Source organism: Saccostrea cucullata, unplaced genomic scaffold, assembly GCF_032062105.1.
Source record: "Saccostrea cucullata isolate Sc308-1 unplaced genomic scaffold, CSIRO_AGI_Scuc_v1 ctg1840, whole genome shotgun sequence".
NCBI classification, from domain to species: Eukaryota; Metazoa; Mollusca; class Bivalvia; order Ostreida; family Ostreidae; genus Saccostrea; species Saccostrea cuccullata.
Genome location: NW_026927735.1, coordinates 268,056 through 287,764, shown reverse-complemented (window position 1 = coordinate 287,764; position 19,709 = coordinate 268,056). Strand labels below are relative to the sequence as shown.

Here is a 19,709-nt window from a genome sequence, read left to right as displayed (position 1 = left end):
TTCAGGCAAACTCTCTTACTATTATACATTGTAATAATTCATTGTTTAATTGAGCAATTATGACTACGAAATATCTTTGACGTTAGAAATGATATTATTTGAGACAATGTTTCTCGTTTCTTTTATCTAAATATCAAGAAATTCACCATTGTTTTACTTATCGACAAAATAATTAATACTCTAAAATTTTTCATATAAAAATTAGTTAGTTGATAAAAAAACATTTATCTTACCCTTCTCTGCTGCTTGATCTTTAACTAAGATTGTTTGCTCTAGTAGTGTTGATTCTTCGGAGGGCTGTTGACTCCCTTAAAATAAAAAAAATAAAATGCTGGTAAACAATATTACATTCTCTTGTTGATTTCTTTGAAATAATTCAATTTTTCACAACAAACAATGTTATTTTGTTTAAAATTAATATAACTTTTGTGGATAATCTTTCTAAGAAATGTTTTAAATCTTTGAACAAAAGCTATTTGCTCAAATAAAACAATTAGTAAAATACAATAAATTATCTGTCACAACCATTTCATATTTACAAAAATAACAAAATGTGTTTGTGAGACACAATGCGCCCGGCGGCAACAAAGTTAAAAACATATTGTTAGCATATAGGTTACAGTCAAGGTCACAAGGTCATTGGTCATTGTGATTTGAAAGAACTTGATAAGTGAAGTATGCATATTGAATATGAAGTCTCTGTCTCTCATGGTTCAAAAGTTATTGTAAAGTTTAAGAAAAGCTATCTTTAGCATATAGGACACAGTCGAGGTAACAAGGCCATTGAGCTTGGTATCATGTGAAAAGGCTTAATTATTGGTGTATGCATGCTAAATATTAAGTCCAGGGTTGCAAATAACCACTCGCCCACTCGCAAATGCGAGTAAATTTTCCTGTGGTCGACCAGCTCTTGAGAATATTGTCGCCCACATGGCGAGTAAGAATTTTATCGGACCTTTTCCAGAATCAGATCGTAGTTTGGTTCAACTATCCAATGTACTTTCGTTTTCATACCCCAGGCGGATTTTTCTGTGTTCGATCATTCAGCTGATTCCATTTTTTCAAATATTAATTGCAGCTTTATTTGACATACAAAATATGTCAATCTAGTCAACGTTTACCTTAAATTTAAAGAGTAATTATTATTGTAACAAGAATCTCCCCATTCTTTTTCTGCCGCTATAGGCAGCCATGTTGGGTGTCCACTGTAAATATAACACCTGGTTAATTCACTCCATGTATGTTTGGCTCCTTTATTTATAAAAAAAAACCTAAAAAAAAAACCGACATACCGACCCTTGGTTATTTGGGAATGTTTACAAGAATCAAATATTTTTTAAGCCTAATTCAAAATACATGTCCTGAAACAACTTAAATCAAAAGAAACAAAATTGAATTGAATGATAACATGGAATTTCATACATTTAGTAGTGTAAAAGTCTGCAGGAAAAATTTGAAAAGAAATAATGAAATACTATGGCCTTAAAGTATTTTTCTCTATGTTTTCAAATGAAAAGATTTTTTACAAAGTGAAAAAAATTGTAGGCCCCATAAAATCAATGTGGGCTAGTAAAATTTTTGAAGTTGGGGGCCCACATGGCCCCTAAGGTTTAAATGTTATTTGCAACCCTGAAGTCTCTATCTTTCTTCGTTCAAAAGTTATGGCGAAGGTTAAAGTTTGCCGACAAAAAAGCCATATTTAGCGTATAGATCACAGTCAGGGTCACAAGGTCATTGACTTTGGTATTATTTTAAAGAACTTTATCAGTGGTGTATGCATACCAAATATGAAGTCTCTATCCTTTATGGTTCAAAAGTTATGGCGAAGGATAAGGTTTGCAGAAAAAAATAGCATATAGGTCACAGTCAAGGTCATAAGGTCATTGACCTTGGTGTCATTTGAAAGAGTTTTATTAGTGGAGTATGCATACCAAATATAAAGTCTCTTTCATTCATGGTTCAAAAGTTATAACGAAGGTTAAAGTTTGCAGACAAACAGACAAGACAAAAACAATATACGTCTTGTATCTTTCGATCTGGGCGCATAGAAAATAGAAAATAAAATTATGATTCTCATATATTTGAATTTTGTATACTACCAGTTTTAATTCGCCTCCTGTTTAAGCAGTCCAAAGAAGTTTTCTTTGTTAGAATCAGGGCTATTAATGTTGCCAGGATGACAGTTGATATCACAAATATACATAGGAGGCCTACCAGTACACTGCTGTTTCTAACCAAAAAAACAACTAGCTAATAACATGACGGTTGTGTTTCATCTGCCAAGGTTTTACTAGTTCTACATAACAATCTTGTGTATAATTATAAAAATAATCAATCATCTTCAGTACAAATTAATGTTTAATGTAGTGAAAATTCATTAAATCTCTGTATGTTATAATAAGCATGAATGTAGGTAAAAGTACTGACTGAATTTATTGTAGGCATTACACAAAAAGAAAGCTAAATAGTGAAGCAAGTAAATAAGAAGCCTTTTCTGCAAATATCTGAATCATTTTATTGAAGTAATCAAAGTGAAAGATAATTTGCATTTGGACATGCGCATTTAATGGAAATATCTTAAAAACTGTATAGTTGTCAATAAAAAAAATTTTCAAAAATTATAGTTTCTTTTAGTGATATTAAGCGTTTTCTTATGATTTTTATGTATGAATGTACCACAAAAAAGGAATCTTTTCGAGAATGATAATGCAAGTTAAAATTAAAAATATAAATATAATAACCAGGGGAAATAATCAAAGTAGGTTTCATGTGTTCTTGACAAGATATGAGAAAAAACACATTCTTCATGCTTTGTCAAAGCATTTACAAATGGTTGTATTAATTACTACGGTCATGTCTATCATCTTATTTACACACACTAGATATTTTCTGATATAAAAAGTATTTCTATCGGATGATGAATATGTGAACATATGGATAAAAAATCCCTCTCGTGGAATCATTTTAATTCTTGATATGGAGCAATGTTTGTGGATACACGCTTGCAAAATTTTATTGTTTCCTGCGGATTTTATTTCAAGAAAGTTATGCGTATATTCAGACCATTCAATGGATAATTCTATTTTTATACATACAATTGTGTATCTGCTTTAACTGCTTCTTTTTTTGTTTTCGTTGATGAAGTCGGTTGTTCAAGATTAGAATAACATTCCTGGGGCTAGTAACATAAAGCTTGCTAAGTTTTTGACTTAAGTAGGGTCATAAGTACGTTTTAGGCACAATCTTAGGACCTGCCTAAGTACTACTTAAGTATGTCTTAAACCGTAACATAAAGCGAACTTAGGAAGGTCTTAGCTAAGTCAAACTTATGTTCAAAATACTTCTTATGAATCACCCTATATTTTTTCATTTTATTCAGATATATTGCTACAAAATGATTCGGTTACGTTTTAATCAAATATTTATAAAGGTTAACGTCCTTACCTATCGTTTTAGTTATGTAAGATTAGATTTTGTATTAAAGATATAATTTAATTTGCTGTAAAATACACTGCATATTTGATTAAGTAAAAATACTGAGCGGTCACATAACGGTGATCTGTGGTTCATTGTAAATGTATGACTATTGTTTATCCCCCGAAGCTGCGATGTTTTCAGTTACCGTTTATTGTTCTTTTGTTTTGACAAATGTTCACTTGCTTTGTTATTCTCGTAGACATCTGTCTACTTTAAATTAAAACTCTAAAAAAGTGCAAAACATTTTGAATCCCCCCTCCCCCGATGTCTCAGTCCATGTCAGCAAGCAAAGATTGGAGTAGTTATAATTATTTACAATTACATCAAGAGTGGAAATTCTTTCAGGACATCTTTTTTTCCCATTTACCCTCTCTCTCTCTCTCTCTCTCTCTCTCTCTCTCTCTCTCTCTCTCTCTCACCCACCTAGCTCTGTCTCTTGATCAATCAATCGAACTCTAGGAAACCCTGTCTAAATACGCGCTTGTCATTCTACATTTATTTTAATTTACAGACACTCTTTATTAGTTTTTTGGTCATCATCCCCTTACTCCACAACATTTTTCTATGTTTAAAAATCTATTTCATCTCATATTTTCAAAGTCAACATACAGATCCATGAATTAGACTATTACTGTACGTGTTCAATTTACTTATAATGATTAGTGGATTAGTGTTTATACCGATCTAGGTAGGTCCCACTAATTTCAGAGGAATCCCCCAAATTAAATTTTGATTTTCATGTACGATGTCTTGAGAGTAATAGTGGAATCATTGATCAGTAACCCCCCATCCCCCACCCCGACGCAAAAAATTCTCATAATAGTATTTAATAGGAATTATTAATTTCTTCTATGCATAATATGAATAGAGGAATGCTTTAACACCGAAAGTCAGCATAAAATAGTTTTGAATAGATGTATAAGAAAGTTAAGATATACTTAAGTCACCTCTTCCGACCGCCTAAGTTTTGCTAAGATTGTCAAATCTTAGCACGCTTCTAGTTACGGTCTTAAGTTTTAGACCATACTTAAGTCCTACTTAAGCACGGTCTTAGACTTAAGTAGCCTTTATGTTACGACCCCCTGGTCTGAAAATATGAACATTTAATTAAAATATCTCTCTCTCTCTCTCTCTCTCTCTCTCTCTCTCTCTATCTCTCTCTCTCAATAAAGCACACATACTTACACACACATACACAAGCAAAATATAATTTTTCATTCTTATTTTTCGAGTTTCATTGAGTATACAAAATAAAAGGAGTGATTACATTTGAAAGATTCGTTTGACTGGAATCTTGTAGGACACGGTGAGGAAAATTTTGTACAGTCTAATCCTGGATCATTTATTATTCTTCCATCTGCTACACTGAATCTTGCACAATATCCTAGAAAAATGAAATAAAAACCAAAGCTTATTTTAGCCACAAGCAATACAAGTTTCAACATTCCGATAAAAAAGTAAAAAGATGATTCAAGGAAAAAAAACAGGTAAATTGCTCATCAAAGGCTTCTATTTGTTCTTTTATTAATTTTAGCATATTATTAGCACATTGAATATGCCAATGGGTACTAAGTGTTAAAAAATATTACCATCTCCGGTATGATTATAATGGCAAAGACCATGTTTTGTTTTGAGAGATCCGAAAAGTGTCAAATCAAAAAGTACAAAAGGTGGGGAGGGGGGGGGGGGTAAATTATAAAAGCGTGAACAAACGTCAATCGTAAATACTGATGGTCTTGCCTCTAATTGGCTGTACTCCTGATATAATTGATTGTACAATGATTTTGAGAAAGTGTCATCTGCGAAACGTTCTTTCTTTGATGAACATTTTTTTTGTTATTTAAAAATCCAGCTTGTTAAATAATAATGCTTAAGATGTTTCAGCCAAAATTCTTTTTGAATGTGTCTGGTCATCATTGGGAGATTTAATCAAATACAAACAATCACCAACTAGAATAAATGATAGATCTCTTTTTATCAAGTATGATTTCTTCTGTCTTTCAAAGTTTGTCTATTTGGAATTTACAAATTACGCAAGAAGACCAATCTTATTAAAATTTATCGTTAGATCAGCTAAAAAGCTCGTTCCACTTAAGCAAGTCTGTGAGCGAATCTAACATCAAATTTTAATTAGATTGCAAGAAGACATACCTGACATAAACCAGGATTGGGCACAGACTTCAATATATTTGGTCCCATCTTTGCTTAAAACACAGTGGTACACAAACTTTTCGGGGTCAGTGCAACTCTGCAGTGTTGCCAGTTTGTTGCACTGTTTTTGTTGTGCAGCTGATTCCCATTCTGTTTCATTAGACGGACACCTTGACACGTAGGATACAGTTGGTACGGTAACTGGACATGATAGGCCAGGTGATGACTGCATGACAAGATTATATGAATTAATGGAAAAATTTGGATGCATATGCTTATTTCGTGTGGTCATTTTTCTGTAATAAAATGTACTTACAAATAAAATTGTATTAAAAGGCAGAAGAATACATGATAGGAGAAAAACTTTCATCTTCAGTCAAACAAAGGCTGAATAATTGCTACAAAAAGAAATACATGCATTATTAAGAAAAAAGGAAAAACTATCAATAATAGGATTACTTGACGTATTGAATATGCAGAAATGCTTCTATATGAATACATTTAAGTGCTTATTTTAAAAGATGCTTGAAGTTTGCCGATAATATTATAGAAACTACATATGAAATAAATAAAATAATATATACATTAAAAAGATACATATATTTCTTCACAGACAACCTCTGTGTACATTATATTCCTATGTCTCTATAGTGACATCAAGTATTTCTTTTTCATAATCTTGATTTTTAATTTCCTTGAAATATCATAGAATACGCTTTACTGACTGTTGTCAAGATTTCTGTTTTCGCGTGCGGTGTAGATATACTCGTGTTTCGGGAAATTCCGCAGATACATATTTAATATGTTGTCAATGTACCAACCCTTTTTCTCTTTATGTATCTTTTTTTCAAGATAGTTGAAAATCTCATGTTAGATAAAGTCCATTTAAAATAATCTAACTGTGTCTCGTGTCAAGCCCTCAACACATGTGTGTACGACATATTATTTTAAAGATAGAACCTTATGTCTGTATAAGATCAAGATAGCATAAAATTCAAATACATATGGTAAGCAAACAGGGTGAACAATGGTATATAGAACTTTAGTATTATTTTTACGTGTATATTCTACGGAAAATACGATAAAAACCTTTCCCTATGGCTAGAATATGGGGATCCTTGACTTCAAGCTAAAGATATCACAAAATAGATATCTTTATATTCCATGTAATATCATTAATTCATTTTTCTAAGTTGTGACATATTTTTCACGAGATATAAGTACTGCATTATTTGTATCATATTTGTTTAAAGCTAGTATGTCTAAATACTGAAATAATTGAAAAAAATGTAGAAGTCTGTTGATTCGCTTTATTGTAGGTCATGTTTACTCAGTGTGATATACATCAATATTTTGTACATAGCAATTGATATTTTACCTATTTTCAATTAAATAGCAAAAAAAATTGCAAAATAATTTTTTTTTTTTGGGGGGGGGGGGGGTGGGGGGATTAGATATAAGAATTATTTTTTGCACGTGTCTAAAAAAAGACTGCAAAACCGAAAGTACATTTGAATACATAATTATAAATGCGACCAAATTACATTAAAATAACCGAAAATGGTAAAAAAAAAAAAAAAAAAAAAAAAAAGACTACTTCAGAAACCTGTGATTAATACCAAATTTGCCTTCAAATTTCTTTTGATATAAAAAAAACATAGCGAACTTGACGTATCCAATAAATATCTAACAATGAAAATTTAACAAAAAATTACAATGAAAAAGTAGTTGTAACTTTTGTTCTTAAAAGAAAAATATTTGTTTAAAAAAAGCTTGGGGGAATGTACAAACAAAACATAAGAGATCTAATAAAACTACTTGTAAACTCTATAAATATTACCTTATTCTGTCGGTGTGTATAGCAAACCGAAAGTACAATAAACATTGTATTTTGCAAAAACAGTCAGGCAAATAAAGGGAAGACTTGCTTGAGAAAATATTTGGTTTTAAAAGCGGGAGGGAAAGCTTCGATTAATACTTACTTTAATTAATTTTCTTTCTTTGTTGACCAACCTTCCTTAGGGCAATTGACATAATACAAATATTTGTGCCGTAATCCCAGTAGATAAAGTTTAAAAAACTTCAGCGCATTGTTTTACACACACGTAACCTGAAGAAATAGGAGAGTTATCTTTAGATAGAATTTAAAATTTAAATTTAAATTAACGTAATTTCATTGCATGTCTGAAACAAAAGTAGAATCATCCAATATAAATTTATCTTAGGTATTCCGAAAGGCCGTTTTCATTTTAATTTATCCTTTAATGTAACAAAAACAAAAATCAATCCTAATCCTTGCATGTGAAACACCATAAAAAAGTTTTCACGTCATTGTAAACCAAATCATTTATAAATCTCTATGGTTTATCTATGTAGTATCGTAAAACTGCACAGAATTTCAAGCTTTAAAGAGTGTCGAAACCTTTTTTTCTTCAAACCAGTTACAGCTTCACAAACATAAGCTAATTTTTTTCATTTACAGTTTTAACTTTAACAAATTTAAATAAATATGAATAATTTTTATGTTATATTTGCATTTTTGTATTTGTACATAAAAACGATCACTTGAATAACTTTTACCACGCTGTTCTTCACCATAGTCCCCTCCTTGTAATACCACTGGTGACCTATCCTAACCCGGGGGTCATGATTTGATTATCCACTGGATGCTTCCGCATATATGTTTAAGCATGTGGTTGTTGGAGAGAAGATTTTTAAAGAATTCAGTGTAAAATTTGATATTCCCCTAAACCGAGGGTTCATGATTTAAACAACAATTTAGAATCTTCATGTACACAATCCAAGAATGCTTTCACATAAGTTTCACCTTTCTTGCCCAGTTGATCTCGAGAAATTTTTAAAAGATTTTCCTACACATTTCAATATAAAAATTGGACTTCTTTTTTTTACATACCCCACCTTATATTTATCTTTTCTTGATTATTTACCCTTTGTAAGGGTGTTGGATGCTTTGTACAATGTGAAAAGTTTACAAACGGACGACGGCCATTGTTTGATTAGACAAGAGGCCCACGGGCCTTATAGGTCACCTGAGTATTGTGTAACCACTTTCAACCAATTAAATTTGGTTTGTGTTTTAAACCAGAGGCCATGAAATTCACAATTCACAATTTTGAAAGAGGCGCCATTGCTAATCATTATTATACACTTAACATACTTACTCATTTTACTTAATACCCAGAAGTAGATCAGAGTTACAAAGTGAAAATGCACTTCCATTTTATAACCAGTTGTGCACCTCACCCCAAAGAAACCACAGACCCAGGGGCCACATATTTCAAAATTTTGCAAATTTTATCATAAAATGGTTGATTAATGCCAAACAGCAGATTTCAAAGCATTAATTTATTTTCAGACTATGTAACCCCCACCCCTACCCCTCTGAACCAGGGGGCATAAAAAACACTTTGCTAGATGCACCTTTCTTCATCATATTAAATATATATACTTGGATCATTGGCATAAAACCCAGAAGCAAAGGAAAATGTTTTCAAAGAATTAATGTATTTTTACGATATAATTAATAGAGCCCAACCTTAACACCAAAACCCCTGACCCTGGGGCCATAAAATTCACAATTTTAGAAGAGGCATTCTTGCTCATCATAACTATGTACTTAGTTAGTTCATTTAATACCAAGAAGCTATAAGATGATTTTCAAAGAATAATGCATTTTCACTATATGATCAATAGAGCCCCACCCTAACGCCAGAACCCCTGACCCTGGGGCAATAAAATACACAATTTTATAGGAGGCACTATTGCTCATCATAACTATGTACTTAGTTAGTTTATTTAATATCCAGAAGCAAAGAAGAAGATTTTTAAAGAAATAATGCATTTTCACTATATAATCTATATAGCCCCGCCCTAGCACTAGAACCCCTGACCCTGGGACCATAAAATTCACAAATCTGGAAGAGGCACTCTTGCTCATCATAACTATGTACATAGTTAGCTTATTTAATACCCAGGAGCAGAGAAGAAGATTTTCAAAGAAATTATGCATTTTCACAATATAATCTATATAGCCCCGCCCTAGCACTAGAACCCCTGACCCTGGGGCCATGAATTTCACAAATTTTGGTAGAGGACTCAATGCTCATTACATTCATGCCAACAGTTTGCCTGCTTGATGTCCAGGAGTAAATAAGAAGATTTTTAAAGATTGCAATAATTTTAGTGGTTTTGCCCCACCCCTCAGGCCCCAGGGGGGGAGGGGCATGAAATTCACAATTTGTGTTCCCCTTTACCTATAGATGCTGTATACCACATTTGGTTGAAATTGGTTTAGTGGTTTCAGAGAAGCTGAAAATGTTCAAATATTAACACACGACACACGACGCACGACGACGGACGAAAACGAATAGCAATAGGCACCTGAGTTACTCAGGTGACCTAAAAAGCTCACTTAAGCTTTCAGCTTATGAGAGCAATAAATGTATCAATAAAGTTTTCCATACGATAATCCAATTCATCCTATTCAAACAACTTCGCTAAACTCATTGTTGATCAATAATTTCAATTATAAATTCATTTTCTGAGTGTAACTTGTTTTCATATTTTTCATCAATTGAGATGCAGTTATAACAAGGCATTTATACACATTCCCGAATAAAATGTATACAAAATCTATAATTTATCTTGGAGTCTTACACATTTCTTTCATAATCAGATACTTCACTAGCAATAGAAAAAGACGTCAATGGTAGCCACGTGACAAACCTTTATAATAAACATGATGACTTCAAACTTTTCAATAGTACATTTCCTTACTTGATTTTATCGGAACATATTTTATTGTTTATTTATACTTTACAATTGGGATTGGGCAAAAGTTCTTAAAACTAAATACGACCTTTCCCTACATTTCCTCACTTATGCAATAATATACCCTTTTTACTTGCATGCGTAATTTATACCTTTCATTTGATACGATACCCAAGAGTATGATCTTAACATAAGCAATTTCTTAAACGAGGTAATTTATTGGCAATTACAAGTTTTGCGTGTGCGTGAGGGTGTGCGTGTGCGCGTGTGTGTGTGTGTGTATGTATGTATGTATGTATGTATGTATGTATGTATGTATGTATGTATGTATGTATGTATGTATGTATGTATGTATGTATGTATGTATGTATAGTTTCGAGTCTTGTGATTCTTTACTTTTTTTCATTGGATATATATATATATATATATATATATATATATATATATATATATATATATATATATTTAAATAAATATATATATATATATATATATATATATATATATATATTTAAATATATATATATATATATATATATATATATATATATATATATATATATATATATATATATATATATATATATATATATATATATATATATATATATATATATATATATATATTTTTTTTTTTTTCATTCAGTTATACGATAATCTGACCAAAATTTACGATATACCAATTGTGTAATGAATTAGTGATTCACAAATGTGTATATATGTTTGTGGTTTTGCAATGAATTGTGGTTAATTTGTGAATTTTTCGGGAAAAAAATGCGAATATAAGTGCTTCATGTAATCTCTAAAACATAAAATTTTAAATGAACCCTGACAGAGTTCTAGAAATTCAAAATTTTTTACTTTCTTGTATCAAATTAGGTTTCAGTTTGATTCAGCCTTTTCATGATAATTTCAAAAGTTTCTCATTTTTATAAAGAGAGGAAAGGATATCAGTACATTAGCTGACACCTGTAATCCAAAAATATCAGGCCAATTATTGGTTGCATTATAAAAGGAATGTCTAATATATAAACTGTTAGTTCTGTTAAACATTGAATACAATTTGGAAAAACTTCCTTAATGCATTGTTCCAAACAAGGAAAATGGAATTTATATTCATTTCTACTCTAAATCCATTCATTAATTTCAAATGAAAGTACAATAAACAACAAACACACCATTTGGACATAGCAACGACACGCAGTAGCTTTATTTGTGCAGTGTACATAACATATGCAAAATATAAAATCAATTTGTATATACAAGTTTATGTTGGATTGAATAAATCATGATAAAATTTTAAACTTTATCGTGCTCTACGTGTCGTCCTAAACTGGTATTTAAACCACTATTCACCTCTTATATAGCCTTGCTAACGAGACCGGTTCTAAAGAACCACGTGATATACACCAGGTATTCGAATGAAAACCTTGTAATTCCGAAAAAGTAATTCATTATCACACCAAGTAGAAATTGATTTCTGTCTAATTCGTTCCTCAAACGAAAGGAATCATTTTTCTACTCTAAATCCATTCATTAATTTCAAATGAAAGTACAATAAACAACAAACACACCATTTGGACATAGCAACGACACGCAGTAGCTCTAAATACAAAGAACGGGAAAATGAAAGTATAAAATCGTTGATTATACCCGCACTTTCGAAAGAAAGTTCGGGTATATTGTTGTTACTCATGTCCGTCCGTCCGTCCGTCCGCCCGTCCGTCTGTCACACTTTTCTTCCCTGAACTCCTCCTACATTTTTCACAGTAGCTTAATCATCCTTTGGGAGATGGTTGGGGGTGTCATGTAGATGTGCAGTAAGGTTTCGGAATTTTGATTTTGCCCCGGGGGATCAAATGGGGGTCGAAAAATGACGTTTTTTATACAAAAAGCCCCTTCTTCCCTGAACTCCTCCTACATTTTTCACAGTAGCTCAATCATCCTTTGGGAGATGGTTGGGGGTGTCATGTAGATGTGCAGTAAGGTTTCGAAATTTTGATTTTGTCCCTGGGGATCAAATGGGGGTTGAAAAATGACGTTTTTTTATACAAAAAGCTCCTTCTTCCCTGAACTCCTCCTACATTTTTCACAGTAGCTTAATCATCCTTTGGGAGATGGTTGGGGGTGTCATTTAGATGTGCAGTAAGGTTTCGGAATTTTGATTTTGCCCCTGGGGATCAAATGGGGGTCGAAAAATGACGTTTTTTATACAAAAAGCCCCTTCTTCCCTGAACTCCTTCTACATTTTACTCAGCAGCCTAATCATCTTTTGAGAGATGGTTGGTGGTGTCATGTAGATGTGCAGTTAGGTTTCGGAATTTTGATTTTGCCCCTGGGGATCAAATGGGGGTCGAAAAATGATGTTTTTTATACAAAAAGCCCCTTCTTCCCTGAACTCCTTATACATTTTACTCAGCAGCCTAATCATCTTTTGGGAGATGGTTGGTGGTGTCATGTAGATGTGCAGTAAGGTTTCGGAATTTTGATTTTGCCCCAGGGGATCAAATGGGGGTCGAAAAATGATGTTTTTTATACAAAAAGCTCCTTCTTCCCTGAACTCCTTCTACATTTTACTCAGCAGCCTAATCATCTTTTGAGAGATGGTTGGTGGTGTCATGTAGATGTGCAGTAAGGTTTCGGAATTTTGATTTTGCCCCAGGGGATCAAATGGGGGTCGAAAATGACGTTTTTTATACAAAAAGCCCCTTCTTCCCTGAACTCCTTCTACATTTTACTCAGCAGCCTAATCATCTTTTGAGAGATGGTTGGTGGTGTCATGTAGATGTGCAGTAAGGTTTCGGAATTTTGATTTTGCCCCTGGGGATCAAATGGGGGTCGAAAAATGACGTTTTTTATACAAAAAGCCCCTTCTTCCCTGAACTCCTTCTACATTTTACTCAGCAGCCTTATCATCTTTTAAGAGATGGTTGGTGGTGTCATGTAGATGTGCAGTAAGGTTTCGGAATTTTCATTTTGCCCGGGGGGTGGGGGGATGGGGATCAAATCGAGGTAGAATTTTAACATATTTTTTTTTACATATATTTGACATGTTTAATCACCCTGCATTCAAGAACTTCCCTAATATCTTATGCTGCAATAGCTTTAAACCATGATCATTTAGAAAATGATTGGTTTGTTTTGTGTATGTGTAAAATGGTTTTAAAATTTGAATTTTCATATGGATGGCAAAATGGGGCTGGAAAAATATGGCACCTCCCTAACCCTGGTGGTCATGATTTGTACAAACTTGAATGTACACCTCTTGAGAATATTTCCATATTAATCATGCTCTTGGTGTTCCTGTAAAGAAGAACTTTAAAGATGTGTTTCCTTTTATTCCTTAATAAAACTTTGATCCCTAATTGTGGCCTGACCCTATAGCCTGAGGTGATGATTTGAAAAACTAGAAATATGTCTATAGGACATGAATGTCCCGCCAGATGTGTATTACTAATGGTACATTAAACAAGAGGCCCATGGGCCACATTGCTCACCTGAGTACTGAAGCTAAGAAAAAGTAGAAATTGGTTTATTATTGAAAAGTTAAAATCCAAAAGTAATCCCATGATGAATCATGGATTTGCTTTTCTTCAAAGAATTTTCCCATATATTTCTATGTAAAACTTTGGTCGGCCACTTTGGCCCCGCCCTACCCCCTTGGGTCATGATTTGTACAAATTTGAATCTACACTACCTGAAGATGCTTCCATATAAATATGATAAATCATGGATTTGTCATTCTTGAGAAGAAGATTTTTAAAGAATTTTCCCATAAATTTCTATGTAAAACTTTGGTCGGCCTTTTTGGCCCCGCCCTACCCCCAGGGGTCATGATTTGAACAAACTTGAATCTACACTACCTGAGGATGTTTCCAAATAAATTTGATGAATTATGGCTTTGTCATTCTTGAGAAGAAGATTTTTAAAGAATTTTCCTATATATTTCTATGTAAAACTTTGGTCAGCCAATTTGGCCCTGCCCTACCCCCGGGGGTCATGATTTGAACAAACTTGAATCTACACTATCTGAGGATGTTACTCCATAAGTTTCATCTTTCCTGGCACAGTGGTTCTTGAGAAGAAGATTTTTAAAGAATTTCTATATAAAACTTTGGTAGGCCATTTTGGCCCTGCCCTACCCCCGGGGGTCATGATTTGAAGACATTTGAATATTCACTACCTGAGGATGTTAACCCATAAGTTTCATCTTTCCTGGCACAGTGGTTCTTGAGAAGAAGATTTTTAAAACATGCCACCAAATTTTCATTAATCCCCAATTATCTCCCCTTGAATGAGGGCATGGCCCTTCATTTGAAAAAACTTGAATCCCCTTCACCCAAGGATGCTTTGTGGCAAGTTTGGTTGAAATGGCCCAGTGGTTCTTGAGAAGAAGTCGAAAATGTGAAAAGTGAATATGTGAAAAACAGCTAGACAGACAGACGGACGCCGGACAAAATATGATCAGAAAAGCTCACTTGAGCCTTCGGCTCAGGTGAGCTAAAAACTAAAAACTAAAATTTGTATTTGTGTATAAAGTTTGATGAAAATATCTTAAACAGTTTTTTTTCAGAATTGAAACTAAAATATAAATAAATTGGATATAGATAATAAATTCTCATCAAATTATGTATAAGTGCATGTTAAACATAAAAATGTCTTAAATTATTTCTTAAAAACTAAGCAAAATACATATTAAAGAGGAGGGAGGTCAAGGTCACAGGAATGTGCAAGATGAAGTTTTTGATGCAGCTGAATAGCTCTCACTAATACATATTAGCTTATTATGTTTGATAAAAATATCTTGAATGATTTAATGAAACTGAGCTTAACACTTTGTTTTAAGAAAAGAGAAGTCAAAGGAAAGGTTGTGGTCAAAATGTTGTTCTAGCTGAAAAGCTTACATCAGTGTGAATTTACTATTATCATATGAATTTTGATAAAAATATAATTAATGGTTTATTTAAAACTTAGATAAACACATATTTTAAAAAGTGAGGTCAAGGTCAAAAGAAAGTTCAAGGTCAAAATAAGTTAATGCAATAATAGCTCTCATCAGTATGTATTAGCATATGAAGTTTGATTAATATATCTTGAACTGTTTATTCAAAACTGATCTAGTCTAAGACAGTGAGGTCAATATCACAGGAAATATCAAGGTAAAAAAGAGTGAAGCATTGTAAAGGTTTAATTGCTTACATCAGTATGTATCATCATGTGAAGTTTCATTACACAACTTGAATCATTATGGTTTCTCTAAAATAAAGCTAAACACTAATTTTAAGAAAAGTTAAGTAAAGGTCAAAGGAAAGTAAAGGTAAACAAGATGTGTTTGTGAAACACTATGCGCCCAGCGGAAACAAAGTTCAAAAAATCTATTTTTAGCATATTGGTCACAGTCAAGGTCACAAGGTCACTGACCGTGGTGTCATTTGAAAGAACTTAATCAGTGGAGTATGCATCCCAAATATGAAGTCCCTATCTACTATGGTTTAAAAGTTATGGCCAAAAGTGTAAAAAGCTATTTTTAGCATATAGGTCACAGTCAAGGTCATTGACCATGGTGTCATTTGAAAGAATTTAATCAGTTGAGTATGCATCCTAAATATGAAGTTCCTATCTCCTATGGTTAAAAAGTTATGGCAAAAAGTGTAAAAAGCTATTTTTAGCATCTAGGTCACGGTCAAGGTCACAAGGTCATTGACCATGGTGTCATTTGAAAGAACTTAATCTGTGGAGTTTGCATCCCAAATATGAGGTTCCTATCTCCTATGGTTCAAAAGTTAAGGCAAAAAGTGTAAAAAGCTATTTTTAGCATATAGGTCACAGTCAAGGTCACAAGATCATTGACCTTGTTGTCAACTGAAAGGGCTTTATTAAACCATCAACTATTAAGGAGTATGCATACCAAATATCAAGTCCCTATCTCCTATGGTTAAAAAGTTATGACAAATAGTGGAAAAAGCTATTTTTAGCATATAGGTCACAGTCAAGGTCACAAGGTCATTGACCTTGATGTCATTTGAAAGGACTTTAATAGTGGAGTATGCATACCAAATATGAAGTCTCTATCTCTTATTGTTCAAAAGTTATGGCCAAGGTTAAAGTTGACAACAGACAAACAGACAAACAGATAAACAGACAAACAGACAGGACAAAAACAATATATGCCCGGGATCTATCGATCCGGGCGCATAAAAAATATTGCCACAGTTGGATAGTTTACATCAGTATATGCATCAGCATATGAACTTTGATAAAATATCTAGAAAATAATTTCTTTGAGCTCGATGGAAAGACAGATGGAAGGGTGGAGGACGGACATGACAAAAACTAATACATGTATTCCTAATCATGGCGTAGCATAAAAAACTTGAATATACATTATATGAGGATGTTTCCATATCAAGATTATACATGCAAATTCAAAGAATTGTGGTCCTTTGCTTTCTGTGTTTAAGTGAATGGGATGCCATAATTTATGGCAGATTGTGTATCAAATATGCATCCCTATCATATGTCACTTTATGAAAATTAGGTCAAAGGGGGGTTATCATCGCATGCTCGAAATATTTTGTTGCAGGTAAAGTACATGTCAAATATGAAAGACCCATCTCTTTTCAATCAAAAGTTATATATATATATATAAAAATATATAATATAATATTTTTTGAAAAGTAGGTTAAACTTATAGGTCAAGATCAGAAAGTCAAAAGTCATGATATATTTAGAAAAGTCTTTTCACATGTAATATACATGTATAATTTAAATGCCATATCTTTTCTCTTTCAAAATGTTTAATTTAAAATGTTATTTTTGGGAAAGTAGGTAAAATTTTGAGGTCAAGGTCTCACTTGGGTTAAAAAATCATAGTACATTTAGAAAGTTTTGTGGTAATGTACATGTGAAATATGAAAGCCCTATCTCATATTATTCAAAAGTTATGATCAAGGTTAAATTTATTGTGACGGATGCACATACTGTCAAAGATGGCCAGACTGACAGACAAATAAGATTTAATGTTCCCTCCCTTAATTTCCCCCAAAACGGGGGACAATAATGCCCTTGCTGTTCTTGAGAAGAAGATTTATGATGGAAAAAATCCCCTGCATATTTCTTAACGCAAATCAATATTGTGTTTTTATGTCATTTAATTGTTTGTTTGTTGTTAAACATCCCTCTCAGGAATTTTTCACTCAAATGGAGACACCCCCACTTGAAAAATAATAAGGACAAGTCGGATTTGAGGTCAACATTCATTTTAGGAGTTTTCAACCATTAAGACGTAAAGAGACAGGAACTCGATCCTTCCCCTCACCCCATCCCAGACCCCTGTTTATATTCATGACATGTATGCAAACTACTGCTTGTTTTACATTTTTAAAAAAATATGTTAATAGCCTATATACAAATACTTTAATGTGGTCCATCTCTTTGAATGATTTTCATTCCTAATTCTAGGAGGATAGGTTGATGAATGAAATGTCAAGCAATCTTATCATTGATGCACTTTTATTTCATTTAATGCAGTCATATTGTGAACATTTCCAGTTAGAATCATTAGGAGAGTGGGGATGACCTCCAGGGGGTTCAAAACCTTTATACCATTAAATTTACATAACATAATAACACAAAAAGCGCAAAATTATGTATGGTCAAATGGAAAAAGTTTCCCACTATTTAGGAGTCACATGATCATTTGCCATTACTGTTTACAGGGACTGGAAGTGTATCTTGAGATCCCCCCCCCCCGAATTTGCAGGACTATAATATAAAAAAGACTTTGGATGCCCTCCACCCTAGAAAACAGACACCACCATAACTTCTCCTTTTATTTGCTTCTCAGGAAATTCTGGTCTGGAAGTCCCCCCTCCCTCTCAGAAAAAAATTCTGTATTTTGTAACTGAATGTAACGTCGATAACGGGCGATAACTCTTTAGAATGTGAAATTCGTCTTATTGCAGCATCGGATGACCTTTGATCCTTTAAACTTTAACCTAACCAGTTGCATTTCAGACTATTTTACCCAAATCTATACCAAAACGTGTACTTACCGACTGCCATAGCTCCAACTTCATGAAATATAATCCAATTAAACACAAAATAATTCCAACTGACATACATGCAATGATGTGTACACAACACTACGCCTAGTACTGCACGTGCAGTGCTATAGATCTAAAAATGATAATGGTAAAACTAGTACTTAAGTTAGGTACGTGACGCAAGCCCAATGTGATGCAAGTCTTCAGATACATTTACAGTATAAGAACAAATTTAAAATTATTATTTACAAAAGATGTTTTATCTTAACTTTGCCATCTAGGCCTATTTCCAAAAACAGGAAAATAGGGTGTGTTTGCGTGTGTGTGTTGATGGGAGAAGGGTGGGGGTTGACTAAATTGATTGGGTATGTATACATGGTATATGGCAGATTTCAAGGTGTTTCTGCCTAATCAAGTATAAAAAAGTTTGTACATTTTGGAAAAAATCATCAAAAACGCTTTAAACTAATTTGAATAATATTTGTTGTTGATCTATATGACAAAATAGATTTAAAAATTTCCAATTATGGGCCAAAAATTTACCCCCCCCCCCCTGTTTCAAACCTAATTTACATCATTAATTGAATTCTGTTGTTTAATTTCAGACTGGTAATGAATTATGAATATGAAATACATGTACCTATAAGATCGAGGCCCATGGGTCACATGTTCACTTGAGAATATTATGCTCAATTTGATGAGTACATGGAGGCCCCATTATGTAAATTATTAAATTATATTGACTTTTTCTTTGGTAAAGCCTAATTTTAGAGGAGTGTGCATTTAGAGGCAAACACCTTAGTGCGGGTATTACTGTCTCATGACAGCATCTAGTTTTAAATTCAATCCAACAAAATTCATTTAAGTCATAAGTCATTCAATATTTCAAACAATACAAAAAATTTTTCAGAAATTTTCCAATAAAATGTTTTGAAAACAATTAAATAATCACCAAAAAAAATACATGTATTCACTCCATTACTTTTATACAAACAAACAATAACATTCTATGCATGACAGCCAGCGGTGTGTGCGCTGGACGCTGTATTTTATTAACAGTACATCAATATACATATATAGAACACAGGACATTGTGTATGAGAAATAAAAACATCAAAATCCCCCAAAACTGCTGCATCTATTATAATTCTAAAATATTCTTTGTGATAAACATGAAAAGCATCAGGGCCGGCCAGGAAAAACTAGAGATAAAAATAATTTTTAAAAAACTCTAGAAACCTGTGT

General features: G+C 32.8%; 1 protein-coding gene and 1 long non-coding RNA gene across 3 annotated transcripts; both read right to left on the bottom strand.

The window, feature by feature from the left end:
- Positions 1-239: 239 nt before the first annotated feature.
- On the bottom strand, positions 240-3,176 carry LOC134275386 (uncharacterized). Of its 2 annotated transcripts, none has more exons than XR_009993813.1 (3): positions 3,096-3,176; positions 2,097-2,230; positions 240-308 (listed from the first exon to the last, which is right to left on the bottom strand). It is a non-coding gene; the product is annotated as an uncharacterized LOC134275386 (long non-coding RNA). The 2 variants fall into 2 exon arrangements; XR_009993814.1 differs by having other exon boundaries at positions 2,100-2,230.
- A 1,521-nt stretch (positions 3,177-4,697) lies between these two features.
- LOC134275400 (uncharacterized) lies at positions 4,698-6,015 on the bottom strand. The gene is made up of 3 exons (XM_062757682.1): positions 5,945-6,015; positions 5,629-5,854; positions 4,698-4,861 (listed from the first exon to the last, which is right to left on the bottom strand). The coding sequence occupies exons 1-3, from the start codon at positions 5,996-5,998 to the stop codon at positions 4,698-4,700; spliced, it is 444 nt and encodes a 147-aa protein (XP_062613666.1). The 5' UTR covers positions 5,999-6,015.
- Between the last annotated feature and the right edge of the window lie 13,694 nt (positions 6,016-19,709).